Here is a 17,800-nt window from a genome sequence, read left to right as displayed (position 1 = left end):
TGTTTGCAAAAATAAATAAATAAAATGGAAATACCACATTTACATAAGTATTCAGACCCTTACTCAGTACATTGTTGAAGCACCATTGGCAGCGATGTACAGCCTTGAGTCTACTTGGGTATGATGCTACAAGCTTGGCACATCTGCATTTGTGGAGTTTCTCCTCTCAAGTTCTGTCAGGTTGGATGTGTGTTGCTGCACAGCTATTTTCAGGTCTCTCCAGAGATGTTGGGATGGGTTAAAGTCCAAGCTCTGGCTGGACCACTCAAGGACATTCAGAGTCCCGAAACCACTCCTGCGTTGTCTTGGCTATATGTTTAGGGTCGCTGTCCTGTTGAAAAGGTGAACCTTTGCCCCAGTCTGAGGTCCCGAGCACTCTGGAGCAGGTTTTCATCAAGGATCTCTCTGTACTTTGCTCCGTTCATTTTTATATCGATCCTGACTAGTCTCCCAGTCCCTGCCACTGAAAAACATCCCCACAGCATGCTGCCACCACCATCCTTCACCGTAGGGAAGGTGCCAGGTTTCCTCCAGACATGACGCTTGGAATTCAGGCCAAAAAGTTTAATCTTGTTTCTCATGGTCTGAAAGTTCTCTAGGTGCCTGTTGGCAAACTCCAAGTGGGCTGTCATGTGCCATTTACTGAGGAGTGGCTTCTGTCTGGCCACTCTACCATAAAGGCCTGATTGGTGAAGTGATGCAGAGATGGTTGTCCTTCTGGAAGGTTCGCCCATCTCCACAGAGGAACTCTGGAGCTCTGTCAGAGTGACGATCAGGTTCTTGGTCACCTCTCTGACCAAGGCCCTTCTTCTCTGATTGCTCAGTTCGGCTCGGCGGCCAGCTCTAGGAAGAGTTTTGGTGGTTTCAAATGTATTCCATTTAAGAATGATAGAGGCCACTGTGTTCTTGGGAACCTTCAATACTGCAGACATTTTTTGGTACTCTTCCCCAGATCTGTGCCTCGACACAATCCTGTCTCGGACCTCTACGGATGATTCCTTCAACCTCATGGCTTTGTTTTTTGCTCTGACATGCGCTGTCAACTGTGGGAACTTATATAGACAGGTGTGTGCCTTTACAAATAATTTCCAATCAATTGAATTTACCACAGGTAGAGACTCCAATCAAGTTGTAGAAACATGTCAAAGATGATCAATGGAAACAGGATGAACCTGAGCTCAATTTCGAGTCTCATAGCAAAGGGTCTGCCAAGAGTGTTCAAAGCTGTCATCAAGGCAAAGGGTGGCTACTTTGAAGAATCTAAAAGATTAAATATAATTTGTTTAAATATAATTTTGGTTACTACATGATTCCATATGTGTTATTTCATAGTTTTGATGTCTACAGTATTATTCTACAATGTAGAAAATAGTAAAAAAAAAAAAAAAGAAAAACCCTTGAATGAGTAGGTGTGTCCAAAAGTTTGACTGGTACTGTATGTAAATTAGATATTTTCTGTATTTAATTTTCAAACAATTAGCAAAAAATGTTGAAATACATGTTTTCACTTTGTCATTATGGAGTTTTGTGTAGATTCATTTAAGCCATTTTGAATTCAGGCTGTAACACAACAAAATGTGGAATAAGTCAACGTGTATGAATACTTTCTTAAGGCACTGCAATTAATGTTTTATTTTTCCAAAACCGTACCGCAAGTGATTTGTCACGTGTGACTCAGTTAAGATGGTGTTGAGATGGTACCGACAGTTAGGGCAGCCATGCTTCTAGCTCCTAAGCCACTGCAGTATTTAAAAAAAAAATTCTTACATTACTAGCCCAGAAATGTTTTGATGTTATTACATACAACAGGGAAAGAATTTCTGGATATCAGAGCGGCGGTAACTCACCAGCATTACCAGCATTACAATCAGGAATACGACTTTCCCTAATTGGATCCTTTGTTCCCCAGGGCAATTGAACTGATTCCAGAGGCTGATCCAAGAGGAATTCGGAGTGGACTCCTAGTCCGACTCAGGAGGCCCACACACCACACACCGTTTCCGAGTATATTACTCGCTAATGTTCAGTCTCTGGATAATAAAGTTGACAAGCTCAGGGCGAGGTTCTCCTTCCAGAAAGAAATAAGGGATTGTAACATAGTCTGTTTCATGGAAACATGGCTCTCTCGGGATATACTGAGTCCGTACAGCCAGTTGGGTTCTCAGTTTATTGCGGAGACAGGAATAAAGATCTCTCTGGGAAGAAGAGTGGGGGTATATGTTTCATGATTAACTACTCATGGTGAGATTGTGATAACATATTGAAACTTAAGTCCTTTTGTTCACCCATTCTAGAATACCTCACAATCAAATGCCAACCGTAATACCTCCCAAGAGAAATGTCTTTGATTATAGTCACAGCCGTGTATATTCACCCTCAAGCCGATACCACAACGGCCCTCAAAGAACTACACTGGACTCTATGCAAACTGGAAATTACATATCCTGCACCGTATTTATTGTAGCCGGGGATTTTAACAAAGCTAATCTGAGGATAACGCTACCGAAGTTCTACCAACACATTGACTGTAGCACTCGCTCTGAGAAAACATTGGACCACTGATCCTCAACTTTTCAAAATGCCTACAAGGCCCTCCCCCACCCTCCCTTCAGGAAATCTGATCACGACTCTATTTTGCTCCTCCCTTCATATAGGCAAAAACTCAAACAGGAAGTACCCGTGCTACAGACTATTCAACGCTGGTCTGACCAATCGGGATCCATGCTTCAAGATTGTTTTGATCATGTGGACTGGGATATGTTCCGGGTAGCCTCAGAATAATATTGACGAATACATGGATACTGTGACTAAGTTTATCAGGACATGTATAGGAGATGTTGTACCCACTGTGACTATTAAAACCTACCAAAACCGGAAACCGTAGATAGATGGCAGCATTTGCGCAAAACTGAAAGCGCGAATCACCACATTTAACCATGACAAGGTGACTGGGAATATGGCCGAATACAAACAGTGTAGTTGTTCCCTCCACAAGGCAATCAAACAGGCAAAGCATCAGTACAGAGACATAGTGGAGTCGCAATTCAACGGCTCAGACACGAGACATATGTGGCAGGGTCTACAGATAATCACGGACTACAAAGGGAAAACCAGCCACGTTGCGGACACCGAGGTCTTGCTTCCGGATAAGCTAAACACCTTCTTCGCCCCGTTTTGAGGATAACACTGTGCCACCGACGCGGCCAGCTACCAAGGACTGTGGGCTCTCCATCTCCGTGGCTGACGTGAGTAAGACATTTAAGCGTGTTAACCCTAGCAGGGCTTCCGGCACAGAGGCATCCCCAGTGGAGTTCTCAGAGCATGCGCAGACTAGCTGGATGGAGTGTTTATGGACATATTCAATCTCTCCCTATTGCAGTCTGCTGTCCCCTCATGCTTCAAGATGTCCGCCATTGTTCCTGTACCCAAGAAAGCAAAGGTAACTGAACTAAATGACTATTGCCCAATAGCACTCACTTCTATAATCATGAAGTGCTTTGAGAAACTAGTCAAGGATCATATCACCTCTACCTTACATGACACCCTAGACCCACTTCAATTTGCTTACCGCCCCCCAATAGAGCCACAGACAATGCAATCGCCATCGCATTGCATACTGCCGTATCCGATCTGGACAAGAGGAATACCTATGTAAGAATGCTGGTCATTGACTATAGCTCAGCATTCAACACCATAGTACACTCCAAGCTCATCATTAAGCTCGGGGCCCTGGGTCTGAACCCCGCCCTGTGCAACTGGGTCCTGGACTTCCTGAGGCTGCCCCCAGGTGGTGAAGGTAGAAAACAACACCCCCACTTCGCTGATCCACAACACAGGGGCCCCATAAGGGTGCGTGCTCAGCCACCTCCTGTACTCCCTGTTCACCAATGACTACGTGGCCACGCACACCTCCAACTCAATCATCAAGTTTGCAGACAACACAACTGCAGTAGGCCTGATTACCAACAATGACAAGACAGCCTACAGGGAGGAGGTGAGGGACCTGGGAGTGTGGTGCCAGGAAAATAACCTCTCACTCAACATCAACAAAACAAATAGGCTGATCGTGGACTACAGGAAACAGCAGATGGAGCACCCCCCTATCCACATCAACAGGACCGCAGTGGAGAAAGTGGAAAGCTTCAAGTGCCTCAGTGTACACATCACGGCCAAACTGAAATGCTCCACCCACACAGACAGTGTGGTGAAGAAGGCGCAACAGCTCCTCTTCAAACTCAGGAGGCTGAAGACATTTAGCTTAGCACCTAAAACCCTCACAAACTTCTACAGATGCACAATTGAGAGCATCCTGTTGGGCTGTATCACCGCCTGGTACTGCAACTGCACCACCTGCAACCACAAGGCTCTCCAGAGGGTGGTGCGGTCTGCCCAACGCATCACCGGGGGCAAACTATCTTCCATCCAATACACCTACAGCACCCGATGTCACAGGAAGGCCAAAATGATCATCAAGGACAACAACCACCCGAGCCACTGCCTGTTCACCCCTATATTTTCCAGAAGGTGAGGTCAGTACAGGTGCATCAAAGATGGGACTGAGAGACTGAAAAACAGCCATCAGACTGTTAAATAGCCATCACTAGCACGTTAGAGGCTGCTGCCCTATATACATAGACCTGATATCACAGGCCACTTTAATAATAGAACACTAGTAACTAATAATGTTTACATATTTTGCATTACTCATATGTACAGTCGTGGCCAAAAGTTTTGAGAATTACACAATATTCATTTTCACAAAGTCTGCTGCATCAGTTTGTATGATGGCAATTTGCATATACAGTGCCTTGCGAAAGTATTCGGCCCCCTTGAACTTTGCGACCTTTTGCCACATTTCAGGCTTCAAACATAAAGATATAAAACTGTATGTTTTTGTGAAGAATCAACAACAAGTGGGACACAATAATGAAGTGGAACGACATTTATTGGATATTTCAAACTTTTTTAACAAATCAAAAACTGAAAAATTGGGCGTGCAAAATTATTCAGCCCCTTTACTTTCAGTGCAGCAAACTCTCTCCAAAAGTTCAGTGAGGATCTCTGAATGATCCAATGTTGACCTAAATGACTAATGATGATAAATACAATCCACCTGTGTGTAATCAAGTCTCCGTATAAATGCACCTGCACTGTGATAGTCTCAGAGGTTCGTTAAAAGCGCAGAGAGCATCATGAAGAACAAGGAACACACCAGGCAGGTCCGAGATACTGTTGTGAAGAAGTTTAAAGCCGGATTTGGATACAAAACGATTTCCCAAGCTTTAAACATACCAAGGAGCACTGTGCAAGCGATAATATTGAAATGGAAGGAGTATCAGACCACTGCAAATCTACCAAGACCTGGCCGTCCCTCTAAACTTTCAGCTCATACAAGGAGAAGACTGATCAGAGATGCAGCCAAGAGGCCCATGATCACTCTGGATGAACTGCAGAGATCTACAGCTGAGGTGGGAGACTCTGTCCATAGGACAACAATCAGTCGTATATTGCACAAATCTGGCCTTTATGGAAGAGTGGCAAGAAGAAAGCCATTTTTTAAAGATATCCATAAAAAGTGTTGTTTAAAGTTTGCCACAAGCCACCTGGGAGACACACCAAACATGTGGAAGAAGGTGCTCTGGTCAGATGAAACCAAAATTGAACTTTTTGGCAACAGTGCAAAACGTTATGTTTGGCGTAAAAGCAACACAGCTGAACACACCATCCCCACTGTCAAACATGGTGGTGGCAGCATCATGGTTTGGGCCTGCTTTTCTTCAGCAGGGACAGGGAAGATGGTTAAAATTGATGGGAAGATGGATGGAGCCAAATACAGGACCATTCTGGAAGAAAACCTGATGGAGTCTGCAAAAGACCTGAGACTGGGACGGAGATTTGTCTTCCAACAAGACAATGATCCAAAACATAAAGCAAAATCTACAATGGAATGGTTAAAAAATAAACATATCCAGGTGTTAGAATGGCCAAGTCAAAGTCCAGACCTGAATCCAATCGAGAATCTGTGGAAAGAACTGAAAACTGCTGTTCACAAATGCTCTCCATCCAACCTCACTGAGCTCGAGCTGTTTTGCAAGGAGGAATGGGAAAATATTTCAGTCTCTCGATGTGCAAAACTGATAGAGACATACCCCAAGCGACTTACAGCTGTAATCGCAGCAAAAGGTGGCGCTACAAAGTATTAACTTAAGGGGGCTGAATAATTTTGCACGCCCAATTTTTCAGTTTTTAATTTGTTAAAAAAGTTTGAAATATCCAATAAATGTCGTTCCACTTCATGATTGTGTCCCACTTGTTGTTGATTCTTCACAAAAAAATACAGTTTTATATCTTTATGTTTGAAGCCTGAAATGTGGCAAAAGGTCGCAAAGTTCAAGGGGGCCGAATACTTTCGCAAGGCACTGTACTCCAGAATGTTATGAAGAGTGATAAGATGAATTGCAATTAATTGCAAAGTCCCTCTTTGCCATGCAAATGAACTGAATCCCCCCAAAACATTTCCACTGCATTTCAGCCCGGCCACAAAAGGACCAGCTGACATCATGTCAGTGATTCTATCGCTAACACAGGTGGGAGTGTTGACGATGACAAGGCTGGAGATCACTCTGTCATGCAGATTGAGTTTGAATAACAGACTGGAAGCTTCAAAAGGAGGGTGGTGCTTGGAATCATTGTTCTTCCTCTGTGAACTATGGTTAACTGCAAGGAAACATGTGCATCATTGCTTTGCACAAAAAAGGGCTTCACAGGCAAGGATATTGCTGCCAGTAAGATTGCACCTAAATCAACAGTTTATCGGATCATCAAGAACTTCAAGGAGAGCGGTTCAATTGTTGTGAAGAAGGCTTCAGGGCACACAAGAAAGTCCAGCAAGCGCCAGGACTGTCTCCTAAAGTTGATTCAGCTGCGGGATCGGGGCACCACCGATACAGAGCTTGCTCAGGAATGGCAGCAGGCAGGTGTGAGTGCATCTGCACGCAGAGTGAGGTGAAGACTTTTGGAGGATGGTCTGGTGTCAATAAGGGCAGCAAAGAAGCCCCTTCTCTCCAGGAAAAACACCAGGGACAGACTGATATTCTACAAGGTACAGGGATTGGACTGCTGAGGAATGGGGTAAAGTCATTTTCTCTGATGAATCCCCTTTCTGATTGTTTGGGGCATCCGGAAAAAAGCTTGTCTGGAGAAGACAAGGTGAGCTCTACCATCAGTCCTGTGTCATGCCAACAGTAAAGCATCCTGAGACCATTCATGTGTGGGGTTGCTTCTCAGCCAAGGGAGTGGGCTCACTCACAATTTTGCCTAAGAACACAGCCGTGAATAAAGAATATTACCAACAGAGAGAGCAACTTCTCCCAACCATCCAGGAACAGTTTGGTGATGAACAATACCATGATGGAGCACCTTGCCATAAGGCAAAAGTGATAACTAAGTGGCCCGGGGAACAAAACATTGATATTTTGGGTCCATGGCCAGGAAACTCCCCTGACCTTTATCCCATTGAGAACTTGTGGTCAATCCTCAAGAGGCAGGTGGACAAACAAAAACCTACAAATTCTGACAAACTCCAAGCATTGATTATGCAAGAATGGGCTACCATCAGTCAGGATGTGGCCCAGAAGTTAATTAACAGCATGCCAGGGCGGATTGCAGAGGTCTTGAAAAAGAAGGGTCAACACTGCAAATATTGACTTCATGTAATGGTCAATAAAAGCATTTGACACTTATGAAATGCTTGTAATTGTACTTCAGTATTCCATAGTAACATCTGACAAAAATATCTAAAGACACTGAAGCAGCAAACTTAAAATTAATATTTGTGCCATTCTCAAAACTTTTGGCCACGACTGTATTTACTGTATTTTAGTCTATGCTGCTCCGACATTTGCTCGTCCAAATATTGATATATTCTTAAATCCATTCCTTTACTTTTGTGTGCATTGTTTGTATTGTTGTGAATTTGTTAGATATTACTTGTTAGATATTACTGCATTGTTGGCGCTAGAAACACAAGCATTTCGCGACACCCGCAATAACATCTGCTAAACATGTGTATGTGACCAATACAACTTTCTGCACACGCCACGGTCAGTATGAACCGGAGTGACTTGACACATTGCTGGCCAACCAAGATGTAGCTACAAACAAAATGAAGTTAAATGGTTCCAGTCTGCCATGACGCGTTCATCCGTGTATACGGGTAAGAGTCTAGCTACATTTCAGATATTATACGTTTAAAATTTTGTCAGAAAGTCATTTTCATTGTAAGTTAACACATACGGTTAACTAGCTAGTAAACATTAGCTTGCTGGCTTGCTTGCAAATGTTACAGTACGTGTATGATCTGTGTCGTGGAATAATCAGAATTTGTTGGTAACATATGTAAGATGTTTTTCATTTTCATCAAATGTGTGTAAATTACTTCTCATCAAGAATGTTATTTTTGTATAATACTGTGGCAGGGTTTGCAGTATCTGTTCTATGTCAAGACTAAGTTGCATGGGCCGCAGAGAGGGGAGAGGTCAAAGTATCATCATGTGTAAACATATCTCTTGGCTCCACAATGTCTGTGTGCCAGTCAGTGTGTCTCTGTGATCTTGTCAAGATAGGATTGGTTGTATTTAGAATTGGTTGTATCTAAATTACAATTTGATATATGCCTGTTGATATGGAGGGTTGGTTTATGGTTCTGGGGTTTGAGAAAGGAGACAACATTTCCACGACATCTGTGTAGTAATATTATTAGATTCAGAAATCCAGTTGCATTGCTAGTTATAGCCTAGTGTTAGCTAGCTAACATTGAACCTAGTTGTTAGCTTTAGCTACCTGCAGATTCATACTACAGCTACGACAATATTTGTATTGGTTGTGGTATGAGTTGGGATTATGCAGGTTCATTGTTCAGATAGCTGGCTAGATGTCTAAACAAAAGACTCCACTTCATCAGATGATTACGTGACCCATCAAGTTAGCCAGGTGTATCCAGGGGCAATTATGGTCATCTATTGTATGGCCTGAATATGTGCACATGTCTAGACAATAGTGACCCATCCACTTAGCGAGATGTGGCTGGGGAGTGGTTATAGCATTTCCTTCACATGACCCAAATTAGTTCACATGACCCAAATTAGTTCACATGACCCAAATTAGATTTTATTTGATATAGTGTGTGTTTACCAGAGACGGTAATGTGAAGAACAACATGACCTGCATCAAAGTCAGATTAGGATATAGGCTAAGGATTAGATAAAGTGTATTTTTACCTGGAGTTTTTCCTTATTGTAGCCTACTACTTTTACCACTTTTAATCTTGAAATCTTTGGTTGTTTACTAAACTTCTCACTCTGTTTAGCACATGGCATCACGTGAATCCTTAAAGAGATGGGTGGGGCTAAAGCCCTACTCTGTCCCAGCTGTACTCCGCAACACAAAATGTACAGAATGCACAACAGAAGCTCAGTACTATCAATGCCGGGACGAACTGACACTGGACACCGGATGTATCATGTGGGGCTTAAATATATATTTTAATTGTAACCTTTATTTAACTAGGCAAGCCTACACCGGCCGTAAACAAATTGAAATGGTACTCCTGCATCCCGCTTGGTTATTTTGTGTTGTAAAAGTTCATCAACAAACACAACAATGGAGAATCCTCCTGGTTTACAGACCCCACCACTCGGCATTTTACTGAACTAATTCCCGGTTGTGCCTCACAAATGGGCCAATTAAGATTTGAATGTTGATTATAATGTGTGCATAGGCTGTAGTTTTAACAGAATAGCCTGAAATGTTTTTTCAGCTCAGGTTTACTCAAGAGGCCTACAACACATCGTAGGCATAGCCTATAGTCCTAGTGTTTTATTTGGGTTCATAGTGTGGACCGAACCACGGTCCCCGTACCGAACTGTTCAGTATGAATATGTGTAGGCCTACCGTCACAACCCTAAATTCTACACATTTTGCCACGGGGCAGATGTGCCGTTTTACATGTGCCGTTTTACAGCTAATTTCCTGCAATTCTACACATTTAGCCATATGGTGGAGTTTTTATCTGATGATCGGGGTCGGTAATTTGGTCGGTAATTTGACCATTGTTACTACAAGTTTAGATAGCTGGCCAAGGAGATTAATTCACCTTCTAAAAAATGTTTGTTGACATGGGCTAATTGAGTGACTATCAGTGACTGCCCGAAGAGAAAAACTGCTAATGCACAATCAAATTTCGTACTCTACTACTCCAACCCTCAACAGTAAGTTGAGACCCTAACTTATTTTTGCAGGGGGACATTGATCCGTGGGCCTACAAAAGGGCTGCCAGTTGCCCATCCCTGCTCTAGATGGTATTTTAACTTGAGAGCAGCAGCCTTTGTTACTACTGCTGCTCTTTCAGCTTGAATTCAGGCTGAGGATGTGGAGGATAAAACTGATCGTGAACTCCTGTTAGACTTGCGGCTGGACGTTTGGGACACACTGTCAGTAAGTTTAACATCATCCTTCTCATCAGTGCATTCATCAGGTTTCTCTGGGTCTGGGGATGCATCTGAAATCCATTTGGACACAGTACAAAGACATGTCTTAATATGCTGCAGTTTGGGAAACTTTCTCCTTCAAGGCCAGTCCAATAGCTCCATGTCACCCACATTGACAATGCTAACTGCAGTTCAGAGGAGGCTGGTGGGAGGCGCTATAGGAGGACTGGCTCATTGTAATGGCTGGAATGGTATAAATGAAACAGAGTCAAACATGTGGTTTCCATATCGTTCCATTAATTCCATTCCAGCTATTACAATGAGCCCATCCTACTATAGCTTCCCCCACCAGCCTCTACTGCTGCAGTGGTAGAATTCACTTCAGCCATATTTCATAGGCCATCACAATAATATCTACGTTTCCCAATCCTCCCCATTTCAATATGCAAGAATGAACATGCATCAATAAGCGTTCTGGTGCACAGCGCTATGCTCCTTTAACAGTCTTGTTATATATATCCAGGCTTTATCACAACCGGCCGTGATTGGGAGTCCCATAGGGCGGCACACAATTGGCCCAGCGCCGTCTGGGTTTGGCCGGGGTAGGCCGTCATTGTAAATAAGAATTTGTTGTTAACTGACTTGCCTAGTTAAATAAAGGTGTGAAGTAATTTAACCTTTTTTTGTATTATTATTATTTCTCACTAATATATGAAAGATATGTCATTGTGCATTCATACAAGGTGTCCGGTAAATTGCCACAGTAGATTTGCCATGGTAAGCAAGGATATACTTTATTTCAGTTGTATGGAATGACAGTCAAATAGATAAATTACCTTTCGTCAGATAAAATTGCAGGATCAATATTGTTCCGATGATAATACCCACCAGAGGGGGAAATTGTCTTAAAATGTTGGTTGCAATTGTTTATTTCACCTTTATTTAAATAGGCCATGGTGGCGAAGTAATTACAATATAGCAATTAAACACTGGAATGGTAGGATGTGCAGATGATGCATGTGCAAGTAGAGATACTGGGGTGCAAAGGAACAAGATATATAAATACAAAAATAAAAAAAATAAATACAGTATGGGGATGAGGTAGATTGGATGGCCTATTTACAGATGAGCTATGTACAAGTGCAGTGATCTGTGAGCTGCTCTGACAGCTGGTGCTTAAAGCTAGTGAGGGAGGTAAGAGTCTCTAGCTTCAGAGATTTTTGCAGTTAGTTCCAGTCATTGGCAGCAGAGAACTGGAAGGAGAGGCGGCCAAAGGAAGAATTGGCTTTGGGGGTGACCAGTGAGATATACCTGCTGGAGTGCGTGCTACGGGTGGGTACTGCTATGGTGACCAGTGAGCTGAGATAAGGCGGGGCTTTACCTAGCAGAGACTTGTAGATGACCTGGAGCCTGTGGATTTGGCGACGAGTATGAAGCGAGGGCCAGCCAACGAGAGCATACAGGTCGCAGTGGTGGGTAGTATATGAGGCTTTGGTGACAAAACGGATGGCACTGTGATAGACTGCATCCAATTTGTTGAGTAGAGTGTTGGAGGCTATTTTGTAAATGACATCGCCGACGTTGAGGATCGGTAGGATGGTCAGTTTTACGAGGGTATGTTTGGAAGCATGAGTGAAGGATGCTTTGTTGCAAAATAGGAAGCTGATTCTAGATTTAATTTTGGATTGGAGATGTTTAATGTGAGTCTGGAAGGAGAGTTTACAGTTTAACCAGACACCTAGGTATTTGTAGTTGTCCACATATTATATGTCAGAACCGTCCAGAGTAGTGATGCTGGACGGGCGGGCAGCTACGGGCAGTGATTGGTTGAAGAGCATGCATTTAGTTTTACTTGCATTTAAGAGCAGTTGGAGGCCACGGAAGGAGAGTTGTAATGGCATTGAAGCTCATTTGGTGGTTAGTTAACACAGTGTCCAACGAAGGGCCAGAGGTACACAGAATGGTGTCGTCTGCGTAGAGGTGGATCAAAGAATCACCAGCAGCAAGAGTGACATCATTGATGTATACAGAGAAGAGAGTCGGCCCAAGAATTGAACCCCGTGGCATCCCCATAGAGACTGCCAGAGGTCCAGACAACAGGCCCTCCGATTTGACATACTGAACTCTATCGGAGAAGTAGTTGGTGAACCAAGCGAGGCAATCATTTGAGAAACCAAGGCTGTTGAGTCTGCCAATAAGAATGTTGTGATTGACAGAGTCGAAAGCCTTAGCCAGGACGATGAATACGGCTGCACAGTAATGTCTATTATCGATGGCGGTTATGATATCGTTTAGGACCTTGAGCATGGCTGAGGTGCACCCATGACCAGCTCTGAAACCAGATTGCATAGCGGAGAAGGTACGGTGAGATTCGAAATGATCGGTAATCTGTTTGTTGAGACCTTAGAAAGGCAGGGTAGAATAGATATAGGTCTGTAGCAGTTTGGATCTAGAGTGTCTCCCCCTTTGAAGAGGGGGCAGCTTTCTAATCTATGGGAATCTCAGACGATACGAAAGAGAGGTTGAACAGGCTAGTAATAGGGGTTGCAACAATTTCGGCAGATCATTTTAGAAAGAGAGGGTCCAGATTGTCTAGCCCGGCTGATTTGTAGGGGTCCAGATTTTGCAGCTCTTTCAGAACATCAGCTATCTGGATTTGTGTGAAGGAGAAGTGGGGGAGGTTTGGGCGAGTTGCTGTGGGGAGCGCAGGGCTGTTGACCGGGTTAGAGGTAGCCAGGTGAGGACTAAAAGGGGACTAAAAGATAACCCGACATCCGTGTTAGGGAGCAGGCATATCGGTAGCCAATGCTGGTTGCAATTGAGATCAGCTTTGAGGTGATTTTAGCCAATATTGATAGTTTAACAAGAAATCAGCTGTAGATAATCTGGTGGCTTTCGGTGGTTACAATTTTTTCGGTTGAATGCATTCAGTGACTACGTATCCCCTTTCCCTTCTCCATGTGTTTACATTTGTTGGTTGCTCTTAATAAAGTTTTTTTTTATGGCAACCTTACCAAGTTCTGTAATTCTCCAACTGTGGCCCTTGGACTTTTCTTTACCTGCTGAACATCTTCCTCACTGTGCGTGGGGAAAATATACACTTGGGTCCTCTACCAGACAAGTTAACCACTGTTCCAGTTGTTTTAAACTTCTTAATTGTTGCCCTAATAGTGATAAGTAGTATATTTTGGTTTTCAGTAGTTTCTTGTACCCATTGCCTAATTTAAGAAAGTCAACAACCGTGTCTCTTTTCATTTGTGAGTTCTTTGCCATGGTGATGAATGACAAAATGATTTTACATGCGTGTTACCTCATTTTTATAGCCTAGTGAAACAGAAAGTCAAGTCACAATACATTTCCTTAAAATGAGATGAACTTAAAAAAGTAGAATTACGATCTATTACTACTTAATTACTATACATTATTACTATCTATTAATATCGATTACTACCTATTGCTAGAGCAGCAAGTAGCCTAGTGGTTAAGAGCGTTGGGCTGGTTCGAATCCCCGAGCCAACTAGGTGAAAACATGCCGAGGTGCCCTTGAGCAACCCTAATTGCCTCTGTAAGTCACTCTGGATAAGAATGTCTGTAAATGACTAAAATATAATGGAAATGGAAACACATTTTTGTGTAATTTTAATAATTTTGACTTATCTGTTTTAGATTATTAAACTAAATCAAATGTTCTGATAAATTGTATTTGTATAAAATAATAGATTTTTCAATTTTTTTGACCATCCAATACATCTTGGTATTTCTAATATTTATTTTGCTCATCTTTATCACTGGTGCCAATACATATAGAGGTGACTGTATAGGTTCTTGCCTGTACATTTTCTGTACTTGTCTGTGTGTATTTGAGTGTGTGTTTTGTTTACATGTGATGCATCCTACCTGTCGAATCTCCTCACAGACCATGGTGAAGACCCAGAAGTATAGAACAAACTCTAAGGTGGACGGGCCGTGAGGCGGCGGGGGCTTGAAGTCCAACAATAGGATATAAGCAAACAGGATGAGGAACAGGAAGTACATCAGCACGTTGCCTAGGAACGAGGTGACGGGCGCAAACCAGAACTCCCTCCAGCGCAGCAATACGAAGGGCCTCTTGGGATTGGAGGAGGGGGCACTTTTCAGATTGTCCCTTAGAGCAGCATATTCCTCGACATCCTCTTCCCTGAGAGGATAAGAATGGGAATAATTACTTAGTGTGTGTACATGGATGAGTATGTGCGTGCGCGTGTGTGTGTGTGCGTCCGTGTGTTTACGTTTGCATGATGTCGGAGAGGGAGAGCATAGTGGCATCTCCTCCGTCCAGACTCTCTGTGTCTCGACCAAGAGGTACCTCCTCCGACCTCACCTCTTCCTCATGTTCCCTGAGAGAGAGAGAGAGAGAGAGAGAGAGAGAGAGAGAGAGAGAGAGAGAGAGAGAGAGAGAGAGAGAGAGAGAGAGAAAAATAAATTATAGACTGACAGACAGTTTCACCACCAGCTTCCAATTTCTCACATTCACCCCATATGAGGAAAATAAGGAACGCTCCACGTATAAAAAATGTGAATGATAGAGAGAAGATAGCCTGTAGTGAAAGGGAAGCAAAGATGAAAATAGGCCAGCATTGCAAATTGAAGATTTGAACGATACTGTAAGATAGGTGGTGAGGGAAAAGTTTATTTATTTTTGTACCTTTATTTTACCAGGGAAGACATATTGAGACCTAGGTCTCTTTTTCAAATGTGCCCTGCACAATACAACACAAATATTCACATTATACACAAAATATACATATGTGACCCGTTTCAGGATGCTAGGCATTTGTCTTGCATCTACTTCACAGCAGAGGCATTTGAACATATTATTTGTTTGGTTGTTGAGCAAAATGCTGCCCTGAATTTAGTAGGCACTATCGACAAAGATTAGTGGGAAAAAGTTGTGATGGATTACTTTCTGCACATGGTCAGTGTAAACCGGAGTGACTTAACACAACACGGCCCAAACAAGCTCTATTACACAAGACTTCTTACTGAAAAGGGGTTCCAATCTGCAGTGAAGCGTTCATCCGTGTACAGTACATGGGTAAGAGTCTAGATTAGATACACTTTCAGATATTATACGTTTCTAATTTTGTCAAAGTCGTTTTCATTGCAAGTTACTGGTAGATAGCTAGCAAACGTTAGCTTGCTCTCTCGCTAGCTAATGTTACGTAAATTATCTGTGTAGTAATATTATTAGTATCTCAGAAATCCATTTGGATTGCTAGTTATAGCCTAATGTTAGCTATCTAACATGAAACTTAGTTGGTTAGCTTTAGCTACCTGCAGATTCATACTACAGCATTTCATGCATGGTGGCTAGTTATGACAATCTGTTTGTATTGCTAGTAGTATGGGTTGGGATTGTGATTTGTTGTTTAGCTAGCTAGCTAAAAATCTAAACAAAAGACTACTTCGCCAGATGATTACATGACTCATCAAGTTAGCCAGGTGTGTCTGGGGGTGACTACAGCCAACTATTGTATTTCATGAACATGTGTACATTTCTAGACAATAACATGTGTACACGTCTAGATCTAGACAAAAGTGACCCCTCCACTTAGCTAGATGTGGCTGAGGGGTGGTTATAATTTAGATAAGTGTGTCTGGGTAAGCATTGTCTAATATATATTTTTTTTAATTATCTGGACACTTTCTATTTTTGATATTACTACTATGCAAATATGCAAGTAACCATTTCACTTGACCATTTACACCTTCTGAATCCTGTGCATGTGACAAAAAAACAAAGAGATGGTAATATGAAGAACAAAATGACCTGCACCAAAGTCAGATTAGGATATAGGCCAAGGACTAGATAAAGTATATTTTTATCTGGACTTTTTCCTTATTGTAGTCTACTACTTTCATCACTTTTAGTCTTGAAATCTTTGGTTGTTTGCTACACTACCTTACTCACTCTGTTACTGTAGTAAAATGTTTTTGTTTATACTATAGTAATTACTGTAGTGTTTTTGCAGACTGTATTATACTGTAGTGTTTATATTTTATTATCTTTGTTTTTGCAGACTGGGCTTTTGTTGTTTGAGGACATTACTGTAGTATTTACTATAGTAGTCTACATTATACAACAAAATTATATAGTTAAGTACTACACATGATCAAGGGATACTACAGTGTGTAGTACTGTATATAGTATTCTACAGTATATTAAAGTTTACTGCTGAATTCTATAGTAAATATTATACTAAACTGTAGTATTTTTTAATGTGGGTAGCCAATCTTCTCTGTATCTTAATGCTTATTATGCATAAATATGTAACTTTTTGGGCGTCCTGACCAAATCCACATAGAAATGTGAGTTATAGATATTTCATTCTCATTGAAAGCAAGTCTAAGTAGCGATAGAACTCATCTATGTACGCTATTTCTATGCTTCCCATTCTTACGTTTTGTTTTTACGTATTTTACTTTCCGTTTTGTACTCCAGCTTCAAACAGCTGAAAATACTATATTTTTGGTTCATTCAAATATATTTCACAACAGTTTAGATGGTACAATGATTCTCTACACTATACATTGCTTGTTTTGTCACATAAACTGAAATGATGCTAAGTATTAGAATTCCTGCAACCAGAAAATGGTGGTGCGACTTCTGCATATTTCACCTTTAATGGATTGGAAATTTTAAGACAGACAGACACTAACCTGAAGCTGATGAGGTTGGTGTAGATGAGGGGGGGTAAGAAGAAGGAGAGGACCAGTTTCCAGACCTTCGTGCTCCTCTTCATGTCTCCCCACCAGATCTGAGACAGCAGAGACTGCCAGAGGAAGAGGTAGTAGCAGAGTTGGTACTGAGAAACTTCAATTAACCCCCCTCCATGTTCTAACACACACACTTTGGAAATCTAAGGGTCTGGTTAGTTTTATAAAGATTAATGTGAAAACAGATCACACACAGATTATTACATGTTTTATCTTTCACTCTTCATCTTGTTGGAAAAGGACCCGGTAAGTAAGCATTTCACTGTTAGTCTACACCGGTTGTTTACGAAGCATGTGATACATTTGATTTGATTCAAGATTCACACACACGTATGCATGCACACACACAAAGCACAAACACACACACCTTGACCTCTGACCCCTGAGTTTAGTACAGACCTGCACGCCATCGTGGCTGAAGAAGTGGCGGGCGTCGGCTGAGGTGGCCATCTGTAGACAGGTAGCTTTGCCCCACACCGGAGACTGCCTTATAAGGAGGGTGAAAGAGCGGCTCTCACTGCTCTGGTAGCACTCACTGAACACGTCTAGAGAGATGA

The 17,800-nt window shown here is 42.2% G+C and overlaps 1 protein-coding gene across 1 annotated transcript in view; it reads right to left on the bottom strand.

Annotated features, from left to right (window-relative positions):
- Nucleotides 1-17,800, bottom strand: part of LOC139421004 (transient receptor potential cation channel subfamily M member 4-like) — a 69,092-nt gene that overhangs the window by 13,003 nt on the left and 38,289 nt on the right. The window contains exons 15-18 of the mRNA XM_071171469.1: nt 17,643-17,788; nt 17,187-17,299; nt 14,756-14,863; nt 14,385-14,664 (exon numbers count right to left, since the gene is read on the bottom strand). Coding sequence (XP_071027570.1) covers nt 14,385-14,664; nt 14,756-14,863; nt 17,187-17,299; nt 17,643-17,788 — 647 coding nt within the window. The remainder of the gene's footprint in view (nt 1-14,384; nt 14,665-14,755; nt 14,864-17,186; nt 17,300-17,642; nt 17,789-17,800) is intronic.

This window comes from Oncorhynchus clarkii, chromosome 12 (assembly GCF_045791955.1).
Source record: "Oncorhynchus clarkii lewisi isolate Uvic-CL-2024 chromosome 12, UVic_Ocla_1.0, whole genome shotgun sequence".
In the NCBI taxonomy this organism is placed as follows: domain Eukaryota; kingdom Metazoa; phylum Chordata; class Actinopteri; order Salmoniformes; family Salmonidae; genus Oncorhynchus; species Oncorhynchus clarkii.
Note: the sequence above shows the minus strand (reverse complement) of the source record. Positions and strands in the feature narration are given on the sequence as shown.